Source organism: Chenopodium quinoa, unplaced genomic scaffold, assembly GCF_001683475.1.
Source record: "Chenopodium quinoa cultivar QQ74 unplaced genomic scaffold, ASM168347v1, whole genome shotgun sequence".
NCBI lineage: Eukaryota > Viridiplantae > Streptophyta > Magnoliopsida > Caryophyllales > Amaranthaceae > Chenopodium > Chenopodium quinoa.
In genome coordinates this window covers 2055645-2070203 of record NW_018744041.1, presented here as the reverse complement: position 1 = coordinate 2070203, position 14559 = coordinate 2055645, and the positions used below count along the sequence as shown (strand labels likewise).

Sequence of the window (14559 nt, the reverse complement as noted above, 5' to 3'; positions counted from 1 at the left end):
TCTATTTACTTTCATTTCTTTATTTTGAAGAAAGAAATTTCTGATTGTCACATAAAAATTTAGTGTCCCGCGTTGAGAATTAATTTAATGACTAGTTTATTTATAAAGGTAATGCTAGGTTACAAATATAAATATTAAATATACTTATGTATAGCATTTTCCCATTTATGACCTAATGAGTAGAATATGGGTCTATTATCTAATGTTGAAATTCAGTTCAGTTCAGTTCAGCTCCTAATTTCCTTCTCTTATAAAATATTCATTTCAATTCAATTCGGTTTTAATGGTGTTAAGGGTAGTTTATGAACTCACATTTGAAGAGAAGATACAAATTTAAATTTAGTTTAAGTCCACAAAGAACAAACGGTGAAGACATGATTTATTCCATGATCACGGATTTTTTTTTTTTTTTAATTTCTTTTTACAAGAATCTTGATTAAACTCCAAATCCTTGTGATTTTTTTAATCCAATATTTGCGGGCCAGTCACTCAAGAGTAGAGAGAAGGGTAGAAAATCCCTACCTCAAAACACCCTCACTTTTTAGAATTCAAACTTTGAGATCTAAGGTAAGAAACTTACCAAATAAGCCACATTTTATAAGTATTCATGATCATGGATATAGCTTCAATACTTAAACTAAATAATCTATCTTCACATTTTACATTTAATTTCAATGTGACATTTTCCAAATACTCTCTCCATCTCTAATAAAAGTATCATTTGTCTTTAGCACACAATATTAAAAAGCGATTATGAAAAGAAAAATATGGAATTTGAAAGATAGAAGGGTAATTATATTTGAAATAAGTAGTATACTTTTTATAGAGAAAATATAAGTCTCCATGATTTGTAGCAAAATTGTAAATAAATCAACTTTTTAGATTGACGAATATGCCATGCTGACTACAAATACTAAATACTTTCCCCGTTTCAAATTCGATAACACATTTTAACTTTTGATACTATTCATCAACTTTGCTTTGACTAAAAAAAATAAAATAAAATAAAAACAAATAAAAAAAATCATATGAGATCTTATTAGATTCATTTTAATTTGTAGTTAATTAAAATTCAATTTTAAGTTTTTTTTTTTTTTTTTTTTACAATAATATATTTAAAAATATATTCAATTGAACTTTTGCATTACTTATACTAACACTAACAAATAAGAATAAACCACCTCTAGTAAAATTTCCAGTTATTCCTGCTGTCCTGCCCTTGTTCAGCTCAGAACTATACTACGGAGTACTAATAAATGTATAGTGTGTTCAATTCACAGTTGAAAGTCACAAAATGCATTCAGCTCAGAATTTTACTTCTGAAGCCGTCCTTTAAATTTCATAAGAGGCAACTTTATATTAAATAATTACCAAACTTTTTGCCCGCATGCAATTCATGGTTAAAAAAATGAAACTGAGAAGGCCATATCACATAATGTATTCCACATTAAGTCTCAAAATAAAGGTTCGCAGAGTAATACGAAATACTGAGCTGCAGCAGCTTAAATGCAGAAGCATACAGAAAAGGAATTACTTGTATATAAAAACAGCATTAGTTAGACAGAAGCGAATCAACAACTTACATGTTGACGAAGGGACAATGCAGCACAGTTTGCATCCTTCCGTAGTGGTGTTTGTAGGGCATGGAACTAATTATATAAAAATGAAAAAACAAAGACAAAAATATTCCTACAGTCTTAGGGGAACTTTCAAAATTCACATAAAACAAATGGAAAAGATGATTATGGACATTAAAGTTAGTATATAATTATAACTGATACTAATATTTTACATCCTAAAGGCACTGATTAAGTGCCGTCATTCTCATTGCCTTTTGCATATTATAATCCTTCGACAAACTTCATAAAGTACATAACTCAGCGAAGGCATTTCCCTTGCTTTGCACACGTAAACTTACCAATAAAACAAGACAGAAGATGTCGTCAGGACCACGTAGAAAAGCATGATTCCAGCATACCAATATGCTCACCTGAAAAGGCGATTTAACTGTTCAAAGTTATGAAAACAATAATTAGTATAAAGCTTAATCTATAAAACTAGTACTTTCAATTCAACTATATCATCCACGATTTTATCCATACATTCTTTCAATAAACTAGTACTTTCAACAGCTCAAAGTTATTAAAGCAGTAATTAGAATAAAGCTTAATCTGTAAAACTAGTACTTTCAGTGCAACTATATCATCCACGATTTTATCCATACATTCTTTCTAACCCCCCACCCCACACACACCCCTTTATTCCAACTCAAGTTTTAATATTCGAAAGGCATCAGGGTTTTATAACAATCAGTTCTACAATTTCAGAGAGGTAGTTGAGTAAACACATGGAGCAGAAGGTTTCACGAGGCTGTAAGAAATACAAAGTATACACACAAAAACATGTGATTTGATTTGTTTTATACAAATTTTGAATGAATAATATTATATATCTGAACCCTGATCCAACCTTAGGTACTGGTAATCATGAGTCACGACTGTAGTATTATAAAACTAAAATAGATTAAACCTCTACCCTCAGTGTGTATTGAATGTACAAATTCTTCACCATCCAAACAGTGCCCTAAATTAACGCCAAAAGCCACATAATAGCACGGACATAAGAAAACAAGAGAGGGAAGGAAGGAAGAGCAAACAGGCCGTACCAAAAACAAGTGAATATAAAGGAATTAGTATATCACTTAAAAAGTTAAAAATTCCTGTTTCTATGAAAACAACCTATGGATCAGGACTTCTGAGGAGCCAAAAATAAAGGAACTAATACTAAATATAGGAACTGATCCTCTAGAGCAAAATACGTCAAAAAAATAAAGCATAGAAAATACTTTTGAAAATTTAATTTAGATCGTAAAACCAAAATTTTTTAGCTACATTGGAACCTAGCCAACTACACCCATGTGCTCCATTACTCCTAATAAGTAATAAACATGCTTGGAGAATAGTTCTGTACAAAGCCTATGAATACTTTCTTAGGGCATTGAGAAATTAAAAGTGGCCATGAAAAAGACTTAAGACAATAAGACATTCTCTCTTCCAATGCAAACGGAGAACTATCTTGACTGAGAGCCAGTAGTTGTATTCTATTTGGAAGTGCTACTATTACTACAATACTACCAACGGTAAGGATTTGCCCATCATGCATGAGGCTCCAAAAAACTTTTTCTTTTGCTCACATTACGCCATAAGATCTGCCACATGTTGGACAAAAGGAAGAAAACTAAGGCATTTCTATGGCCCAACCTTGTGACAGAGACATTGGTTTTATGAGTACAATGGGCTTGATAATGCCATAGAACGTCAGGGATATGTGATTCTATATCATCAGGAAACACCCAACATGTTCTCATCAAACTCCGGCACACATAGAACATCACCTTGTGCCATGCAAGATTTAATGACAAGGGGGCCTACAATACCTAATTTAACATAAACACCATTGCCCATCTTTATAGGCCTTCTCAGTTCTCACTGATGCATGAAGATTTTGTGATGTGATTACTGCATCTACTATGAACTAACCACCCATCATTTTTGGAGATCTCCGTAGCACTGTTAGTAAAGTGTGCCTAGCTGCTTCCCAAGTGCAACTGTGCAAGCATGGATAAAGCATTTTCATTAAAGTGCCCTGTGGGCACTAAGAGGCACATTACATCTCATACATGAACTTTGCACCTAGGCTCTAGCCCTCCTTTTGTCTTACTCCTCACCAAATTCTAGTGGCTTAAAAATACTCCCAAGGACTCCTTTACAGACTCTATCTTCTAACATACTAAATACATCAACCATCTCTATAAATTCCATGGATCTTAACAGCACTATCAACAGCATACATTCAAATTTTTGGATGCTTCTTTGTTAGCTTCTCTATAGACCTTAATCTGGCTTGCTAATTTTGTCACCCAAAATTAGTTGTTTAGCCTCTCAATAGGTCCAAGTGTCCAACTGTCCAACTCTCAATTCAAAAGATATTCTCATATTTGAAAGTTTTATGATGTATACATCTAAACCCCAAAGTGTTCCATGCCTGTTGCTGTATTCACAGAGAATATCCATGTGCAAGATTTGCAATGCAGTTTGATCTTATCTTAGATAATCAATTTTAAATACGAACTGACATGATCAGGCTACCAAGGAGATGTTGCCTCAAGATAAGGTTATCCAGCCCATATTTGAAAACTCCTATATTTACCCTTAAAACTTCGTTTCTAGATTCCCCTAATATCCATTATCTATTTATCTATATTGGTATCCAGGACTTGACCCTTATTTGTTAAGAATTCTGAGATTTAATTGCCTGGAAGGACAATAATCAGAATAAAAATTAATATATAAATAAATAAAGTAATTCTCTCTTGAGCCTCAGCTCATTCACTAGATGGTGATAGCTGACTTGCTATTTAAAAAATAAAAATAAAAATGTGACTCCACAGATTGAAACAGACGCACTGTAAATTTTACAGTTACCAAAAATAGAACAATTTGCAGGTTTTAACTTTTAACCAATTGACCAACTTATAATATCCTCAGTTCCTCACTGACATAACACAACATGATATTGCCACAGGAACAAAAGAAACCTGTAACTTATAAGTATAGTTTCAGTCTACTAGGTTAAAATACTTCCAAAGTAATCTGCATTTTCACGATTTTTAAATTTAAATGTTCATTGGAAACTATTAGGTCAAAACCCCACACAACACAATGCAGTCATACTCATACCTGAAGACAAAAGCAATAACAAAGGTCCATCTTGACGCCCACCCCTAATATAAGGATCTTCAAACAGAAGAATTGTTCTGCATAAAAAGAAATGCAAAATCATCTATAATCAATCATCAATGCTGAAAAAGCCAACGAAGACAGAAATTTTGTTTCCATGGGATCTGAACATACTCAATTATTCAACCGTTTTCCAAAAAGAATTTATAATAACAAGGACAAAAAAACAAAAAAGCAACTAACCAACCTTCAAAACCTTAATGATAAAGGTATAAGTGGATTGACTGGATTCAAACCACACCACAAGAAACTTCACTTCAATTCATGAATAAAAGACACTGAATACATTCTATATTTTAGATGAAAATTGAGTCTCAAGCCATGCTATAGGAAGTGAGATGCTAAATTGCTAACATGTAAGTCTTTACTTCTCATTACATAGCACGCCAAATTCTCTCCCTATTTCTATTTCCTGTTAAGCAATATTGCAATCTTGTACGGATACATTGCACCAAGTATTACAACTAGGATTAAACTTCAATGATAGCTAAATATAATTGCCAAGTTCTCACACCAAGCTAACTTGACCTAGTAATAAAGGGTTGGCCTCATGAGGTATATTTGGCTGTACACATGTTCTCTAAGCTCTTTTCTTTTATTTGCTTTATTATTATCAACATAGATAAGAAATTATTTTGCATATATATTTAACAATTTACATAATTTACTGAACTTCATAAAAATAAAAATTCAGGCATAAAAACTAGCTGCATTTGGGGATTTCAACCCAATATCAGCTATGGCCAGATATGGATCAACATCAGTCATTATTCATGTATGAGATTTGAAATTCCCAGAAATCATTTATAGGCTTATATCGGAAGCAAATAATATGATAAGGTTTTCAAATTTGCAAAATAAAATGATCAGAAAAAATAATGGCATACCTTCAACTGCAAAATCTTCTGGCTTTCACTGAAGTACTGGTTTGGATGGTTGATTCCAGCATCACAGGACGAACCGTGAATAGCTTCAAATGTTAAGGTGCAAGCTATCTGTGCACGCATTACCATTTCTAAATGATTAACAACCCAAGGTGCCTGATGGAATTAACAGTGCACATTTAACCATAATGCACTATCCCTTACCTGGTAGTGTTTGTTTCGGACTTTGTCCATAACATCAGTCATTGCCCGACTATTCACTCCCATTTTACTAAGTGCGGCTCTAAGGTTGTCCTCGCTGCCAAAGTATATAACACATCATATAAAGGATAAATTACATGTTAAAAGCAAAGCCTCTGCCACATGATATGGTAACCCTACTGTAATTATCACAAACCTTGCATTAATGTTTACAACTGCAAGAAACAAGTTCCTACTGCAGAATACAGACTTTTAAACTAAAGATAGAACATTTAGATGAATTAAGAAATGGTGAATACCAGCTTTCAAATCTTATAAATTTGATGATTAAAAAAAAAAAATCAAAATATCTTCCCATAAGTAATGATTAAGATTTCCGTGACTAACCGACTAGAAACCTAAGTGATGAGTCTAATCTGTATAAAAGGTGACTGTTCAGAATTAACTAAGTCAATCAAAATTTTATTACCGAGTGACCTTACCTGAAATGTCGATAAGGACAACCATGGTGATCTCCAACACCAGGAGTGCTTGAGATGACCTTCTGACAAGAGTAGGGTGTATAATCCTGAAAGCACAAAATCCAATGATGATGAAATTGTAAATGAGAGTCATTCCTCTCTTTAGGGAAAAGGTGCATAGATAGCTTACCACTCTCTTGCCTTCTTTTCCATAGCTGTGGCGAATGCTGTAAGCATACTCTTTGTCAAATCTCTCAGCACCAACCTAGCAAAGACAGATCAAACAGCAACAATTATCATACAGAAATGCAACCTACTCAAAAAGATTCATAGCACAGCAATACTACATCTGCTACCCAAAGTTTCAGGTATCAGTTGTTGATATTGAAGCTATTACCTTCTTGGAGAACTCAGATTTCCAAAAGGCAAGAGCATCATCCAACGTTAATCCTACACCCTGCAGCACAGAAAATAAGTACTTGATGTATCTCACCACAATCACATTTTAAACGGAAAAATTCCAAACAAATTTGTTAATACATTAAGTGCCAAGTAAAAAAAAAAAAAAAAAAAAAAAAAAAAAAAAAAAAAAAAAAAAAAAAAAAACCTTTGTCGACTATAGGACAAGACCTATAGGACAGAATTCTTTATGCAAAAAACTAAAATTAATTGTAGGGTTCTGAGAGAATGACATTTAATTTCATTATCTTCAACAAGAAAAGGTTAAGAAATTGTAAAAGAGGTTTATTTCAGAAAATGCATACCTTGAGAAATAGACCTAATTGCATCCTGCCTCCATACTTAAGATGATGATCTTCCCTTAGCTGCCCAAAACACAAGTGAATATTGTCAAACAAGAGAGCAATGTAATATCTGATGAAAATGCAAATACAAGTACAATTAGAGAATAAATTTGTACAACATAAGAAACTAGCTGATAAGACAATATATTTTTCGACCTTTTCAAATAGGTGGCGCATGCAGAGGGGAAATAAACTATTTGCTACTTGATCGATGTCTTTCAGTGATATCTCTGCAAATTCCTTTGCCTGCACAGGCAGCAAGACACTCTCAAATTTTGTTTTCAAGAAGCTACAGGAGTACAACTTTAGTAAAAAGAGATTATACCTCAGAATAGTCAGGACCGAGGTAGCTTGTGCTGAGAGATTCAACAATCTGCCAAGACAATAAGCACAAAGATCATAACTGACAAACTCAAGATTCTTAAACACGTGCTCTGCTACTTACCGGAGTCAATCTATTCTTCTCCTTTTCGCTAATCATAGAGGTCCATTTTCTGAAGTAAAAACGCAGGAATTAAGGAGCAAAATCAGTGTTGCAACTCTTTTCTTATTGAGATCAGTTTCTGAGAAAATACTGATACTTCCCAAAAGAAAATAAGAAAAAAAAAAAAAAAAAAAAACCTAAAAACATGAAGAGAGACAAAACTCATAAGGATGTCTAAGTTTCCAGTCTAGAAAAACAATTTCCTAAATACATAATTGCAGAACAAACACATGATTTTCATTTCCTAAAATAAATGAGCCTGAAACCTAAGACGTGCACTAATTGTAGAGTTTTAGATGTACAGATTGTGGCTGGTCTCAATTCCAGAAGATCAATCTCTATCCACTCTAAACTTGTAGTGAGTTCACTTTGACTCGTCATGTTCTTGTGGACACAGTATGTATACAACCTTACGAGTCCTAAATACATGAGTTCAATGCAGGAGTGTTGAATCCCATAATGCCCAAGAAAACGTGAATCACCTGCAGATAGATATGCTTTATTTAATTCTGCTTTACACAATGTTGTGCCAAGGACGCTGCCAACTAGAAAAATGTCTTGTTCCACTTTAAACATAAATTAAGGGTAGACTTAAACAGTACCAATGGACATTTTTCCCAAGCATGAAGGACATTGTTAAAGGTTCCTTTTAGTTTTTACCATTAAAATTTTCCGATCAATCAGCAGGTAAATGACTTGAAGACTTCCTTGATTGAAATCCAACATTTGGGGTTTCAAGATTAGATCACCAAGTACGCAAGTAAAACAAGTTACAGCTAAAATTTATGTGCTATATATTATATCAACAAACCATAAAATTCAGACTGAAACAAGAAAAGTATAGCAAGAAAGTTTAAAATTTTCCCTCCTAAATTTGGTTATTTTACTAGAGAAACTAGCTATTAGAACAAAGTAAAAGAAGAGTTCAAAGACAAGAATCAACCAACTAACCTATTTGTAAGTATAAGATCTTTTGATAGGTTGCTGCGAAATTGTGTGACAACAAGAGAAACAACCTAAAAGACAGATACGGATCAGCTCAACTATAGTACATGAATTAAGACCATTAAAAACTAATACATAAATAAACCAGCTAATCACTACTATCTCACCTGATTCATAGCAACATATGCATACCCTTTATGAATGTACACTCTGCGTCCAGCCACAAGCTCAGGAACTTCTTCAAATGGTACCTTGATTTAGAATATGTAATTAGCAAAAAAAAAAAAAATAAGGGAATGCTACTAAGAACAGAACTTAGTATTATGAACATCAGTCAATTTCTCGTGTTTGACAAGCAACAGAAAAAAGTCAAAAAGACGAATGTAGCACAACCAGGAAAGAAATGTTCTGAGCTGTATTTCTTTCAACCCATGCCAATATTACATCTCCATTAGTAGAAAAGGTATATAGAAATGATTATTTGCTGGAAAAACTTGCTTTTAGGAGAAGGAAGATAATACAATACAAGAGCATTGAGCTTACCTTGTAAAATACGGTATCAGCTGCAAAACAAACGAAGTAACAACAATAAGATTGCATTGGAGCAAAAACATGCAACTATAAAATAGAATCAAATGGAGAAAAAAAGAATAACATCGTCTCATAAAAAACTTTCATAAAACACACTTTAATACATACGAGTACTTAATAGATTCAATCATTTAAAAGACTTTCAAAAAATAACATCAAAATTGCTCATACCGCTGGTCAAAGGCTGCCCAAGGGATCGTGCAACTTGTGTTAGCTTCTCCTTCACACTCTAGTATTACATTACAGTTAAAAAAAAAAATCAGCACTAATATCTTACAATAATCACTCATGTATAGTTAAAGGTTACACAACCGATTTCAAAATATGACCAAAATAAACATTAATCACCTCAAATTCTGCATTGCTAACTGCTTTGTAGGGAAGATCAAACTCCGCTAATATTGCTTTCTACATACAAATGAATTTGAAATTATATTGCCGTGAAGCTGATATTAATTGAATATGGTTAAGAGCTTAAACTAAAAGATACTATCATATATACCTGATCATCGTAGCTCGCAAGCTTATATCGGTAACGAAAGAGAGTTGTTTCCATTGATAAGAACCATTTTCTTAACTCCTCCCTAGAATTAACCAATTGTTTGGAGAAAAATCATTAGCTAAAGCAAAATTACACAGCAAATGACAATAATACAAAATTAAACAATAGGAATTAGTAAAAAAAAAAAAAAAGGCAAATAATAGAGTATATACAAGTATGAAAAATTTATTGAGATGTAAGGAATTATTACGATCTGCAATAAACTAGGCGGAGAACAAAGTGAGAGATTAAGTCCTTGTTAATTGTCTCAGAAGCCTGTGGATGTCCCATGTGAGTTTTCAACAAATTCTTCACCTAATTTGGCAAATTAATTAATCAAATCAGCCTGAAATTAAACCTAAAACAGATATAGCAGTAATAATCAAAGGAAATTTAAGAACTATGCAACAAAATTAATAAGAATTCAATTACATTGACTAACTATTTTAATTAACAAATGATTACCAATTTTTCGATTTCATCAGGCTTTTTTCCGCGAGAAAGTCCGTCGGAAATTCCTTTGAGCACTATCATTTCACCAAAGAAATTAAAAATCAATCGATAAACAGCACATTGTGGAAACCCTAATTTTCCGAAATTATAGTAAAATTGAAGTTCGAAAACGAAGAATCCACAGAAAAATTAGAAGAGAGAAACCTCGGAGACGATCAATGGCGAAGAGTTCGAAATCTTCAAGGCGAACTTCGAGAACAGGAGGAGTGCGGTAGAGAGGGATGGTGGAAACGACGGCGACGTCGTCGGAGGAAGATTTCTTCTGAGATCTCATGATTTCCATGGTTTTCTTCTCTTTCTCTCTCTACTGGTGTGTACTGCGTAGTGTGGTGGAGAAGAAAATAGGAAATGGGAGTTTGGCGCCAAGAGTCGTCTCAAGAGATTGGAAAAGGGTGAAAATAGCGGGAAAGTTTTGGTGTCTGCTTTATAGGGATGAGGGTTGAGGAAAAACCATGGGATCCGAACCGGATTTGGGTATATCATATGACTAATACGAGTATGGATATATCGATTAGTCGATACGGTTCGAGTACCGGGTACCCATTAGCCTGTTACTAATCCTTTAATTTATTTATTTTTTTATTTTTTATTTTTTTAAAAATAGAAAAGTGAACAAGAATTAAGGATAATCTACTTTCAAGACTATACCCTAATTTATCAGAATAAATAAATAAATAAAATTATTATTTATAAACGGATCGATATCTTGGTGAGCATGCATAAAATGGCCCAATGAAGCAACATAGTTTACTGTTCTATTACCCTCTTTATAAATGTGCCGCGAATCAACATAGGTGAAATTTCGAATTAGCTCCTTAACGTCCTCCAATAATAGCTGAATTTTCCATGGGCACTAAGTCTTTCCCTGCAAAATATTAATAATAAGCAAATCATCCCCTTCAATAAATACTTTTGAAATATTATGAGTCTATGCCGAAAGAAGACCATTACGAAGGGTCGTAGCTTCTGCAATAAGAGAAATACTCATACTAATATTAAAAGAACGACTACAAACATTATTTCTTGAATGATATCTTAGAACAATTCCTACAACCCCTGAACCATCTCGAACAAAACCATCAAAAAATAATTTAATAACACCAAGGGGAGGGGGCGCCCAAGAGATACGAATACTCCTTGGGGTAGGATGAGAAGGAAGAGCGAGAGCAGGGGTATCCAAAAGAGTCGAGACAAGAACGAAAATGCCATTCATGATTAATTTTTTGGGCACAAGAAAAAATAGTCATATGAGAAAAAAGCAATTTCATCAAAAATAAGCACTAAATTCCTAGTTTTCCAAATACTCCATAAAGAAGTTATAACCTTTTTTTAGAGACATAGAGAAATTACCCTTTAAAACTTTAAAAATCAAATTAATACCAGTAGTTAAGGGACCCGACCAATCCACCGAACAGTAGCATCAGCATGCCAAAATTGAGAAGTGTAGGAACAGGATAGAAAAGATGATCTTAAGTTTCATCATGACAATTACAAAGGGGGCACATAGAAGGATTATCCAACTGACGATGAGCAAGATTAGCCCTAGTAGGTAGAGCATTATGAAGAAGTTGCCAAACAAAAAATTTCAGTTTTGGAGATATATCAAGTTTTCAAATCCAAGAAAACTCTCATTTAGTATGAGAAGTTATTATGAGCAAGCCAAGTAGCTGATTTGACAGTAAAATCACCTAGAGAAACCCTAGCAAGGCTCATCTTGAATAACTGAAGAGGGAAATGGGATTCCTTTTAATAAGATGGACAATATTAGACGTGACATAATTACATAAAGACACAGAGTAGAAACATCCCATTCATTATTCTCCATAATGAAATGATAAACATTAAGATCTAGGTTTTGGATATTCGAAATATCTAAATTAACATAGTAATTACATTTTCAGAAGAGCACCAATTATCAAGCCAAAATAGAACATTAGTACCATTACCAATTTTCCATCGAATGCCACTAAGTAGGAGGAGGCGGATTTGAAGAATCTTTTTCCAAATCCAAGAGTCCTTTGGTTGAGGACTATATTAAAAAAAAAGGATTTGTGAGCTAGATATTTAGCAGTGATACAAACGAACCCAAAGATTATTTGGGTTAGAGATTATTTTCCAACCTAGTTTAGCTAAAAAGGCGGAGTTAACTGCCTCGGTTTTACGGAGGCCTAAGGCCTAAGCCACCATAATCTTTAGGTTGACATATTTGATCCCATAAGATCATAGGTATAGCTTATTTGTTTGGCGATTGGTTCCAAAAAAACTTTCTATTGATTTGATCAAGAGAATTAGTTATAAGTTTCGGTAAGCGAGTTGTGGACATAGCAAAAGAAGGTAGCGCCTCCAAATTACTCTAGATAAGGACGGTCTTACCAGCTTTATACATTGTGTTTGAAGATCAACTGTTCAATTTTTGTTCAGCTTTGATTACCAAATGTTGAAAATTATGTTTTTAAAAAGATCGAGAGTTAATAAAACTCCCAAATATTTGCCTAAGAAAGACTTAGGAGTCATACTAAAATAACCAGCTAAATTCCTCTTTTTAGAAGAAGGAACCATTTTTTAGAAGACAATATAAGACTTGTGAAAATTTATCAAATGACCCGAGATGGCAGAAAATTCCCCTAAAATATTTTGAATATGGGTACAGGCGGTGCCGGAGTAGCTTTACAAAATAGCAAATTATCATCGGCAAAGAGAAGGCAAGGAATAATTGGAGCAGATGGAGCTAATTATTCCTATACCATTCTTTCTATTCATGGAATCCAAAAGAATTTTCTTTGAAAGAACTTCCATACAAATTACAAATAAAACTGAGGATAAAGGATCACCTTGACGAAAGTCCTCTAGAAGGAATAATCATATTAGACGAATTTCGATTGACCACTGGAGAATAAGATATGGTGGTAACACGAGCTTTAATCTAGCTAACCCACATGTCATTAAAACCAAAAGCAGAAAGAGTTGCCCATAAAAAATCTCATTCAACTCTGTCATAAGCTTTTTCATATATCTAACTTCAGAGCTAACTGTCCTGATTTGTTTTTCGATTCATCAAAGATGTTCAACACTTCTTGAACCAAAAGGATGTTATATCTTGGATAGAAGTATCAGGGGCAAAATGAGTTAGAGATTTCTAACTAACAAATTAGGCTAGGCAAAAAATTGTAATAAATGACCCATCATTGTTTTCAAAATTGTTTAATGAACATATACTAATTCATATAAATTAAATAAATTCAATAAAAAATAAAATTGCTACGAGCAGTGAAAAAAAAAACCTAAGCATTAGTGACACCAATTTATTTATATTTATAATAGGTATCTATATTTATACCGACCATTATAAAAAAGTTCATTATGTTAACATACGTAGTAAAAGTTTGATTGATTGTTGATTCAAATTAAGTGGTATATAACATTTTAATTGAAACATTTTTTTTTTTTTTGAAGAAATCATTTTAATTGAAACTTTTGCATGAATGTTAGTTTAAGCTAAATGAATTCTGTACATGAATGTTTTTGATCCAATTTTTTATGAATGTTTTTTATCCAATTTTTTATGAATATTTTTTATCCAAATTTTATACTTCGTACATGAATGTTATTTTAAGCTAATTCATTAAAAATGTTAAATGTAGAAGGCTTCACATAGAAAGTTAAAACTAGGCATTACACCGTCTTTTCATAAAATAAAATAAAAAATACGTAGTACGAAAATACAAAAATTACCTATACGTGATTAAGTAATTAGTTATACCGTTATTTTATAAATATAATAAATACAAAATTACAGTGACCAATCCATAATATAATTAATATCTAAATTCATGCCGTTAAAGAAACTATTACCCAAATATATTCATTGTTTTCATTTAATGTTTGATTGTTGGATTAAACTATTGGGTTTAAGGGTCCGTTCTCATTTACGAAGCTGAGCTGAACTGAAATGAATATTTTATGAGAGAAAAAAATTAGAAACTAAATTGAACTGAACTGAAATTAAGCTGAAGAGAACAGACCCTAAAACAAGTTATATATATATATATAATACAGTCACGCCTCACGCCTCACGCCTAGAGAACAATATATACTTACTCCGTTACGCATTATGTGCAACATTTGTCAAAAGGGAAACTACACATTATGTACAACAAACTTTTTCTTTCCTTTTTTGGTAAATTTTTTTGAATGAAATTACTATAATACCCCTTGTTTAAGAACTAATAGCACTATTTTAGTTCCTAATTTAAATTAATTAGATTACTTAATATTAATTATTAAAAACCCCTTAAAAAAAACCCTTCTCTCCCCTACCACCATCATCACCGACCACC

At 32.8% G+C, this 14559-nt stretch overlaps 1 protein-coding gene across 3 annotated transcripts; it reads right to left on the bottom strand.

Moving 5' to 3' along the window:
* Positions 1-1176: 1176 nt before the first annotated feature.
* Positions 1177-10987, bottom strand: LOC110690525 (probable DNA primase large subunit). Of its 3 annotated transcripts, XM_021867380.1 has the most exons (21): positions 10367-10987; positions 10175-10236; positions 9921-10024; positions 9671-9752; positions 9517-9576; positions 9340-9397; positions 9121-9140; positions 8745-8828; positions 8584-8648; positions 7594-7642; positions 7474-7521; positions 7305-7394; positions 7110-7169; positions 6743-6802; positions 6536-6610; positions 6367-6452; positions 5888-5981; positions 5687-5794; positions 4740-4816; positions 1919-2007; positions 1177-1649 (listed from the first exon to the last, which is right to left on the bottom strand). In XM_021867380.1, exons 1-19 carry the CDS (start codon positions 10503-10505, stop codon positions 4799-4801), a joined length of 1362 nt encoding a protein of 453 aa, XP_021723072.1. In that variant the 5' UTR covers positions 10506-10987; the 3' UTR covers positions 1177-1649; positions 1919-2007; positions 4740-4798. The 3 variants fall into 3 exon arrangements, with proteins under 3 accessions (XP_021723072.1, XP_021723073.1, XP_021723070.1); XM_021867381.1 differs by lacking the exon at positions 1177-1649 and having other exon boundaries at positions 1668-1990; XM_021867378.1 differs by lacking the exon at positions 1177-1649 and having other exon boundaries at positions 1669-2007.
* Between the last annotated feature and the right edge of the window lie 3572 nt (positions 10988-14559).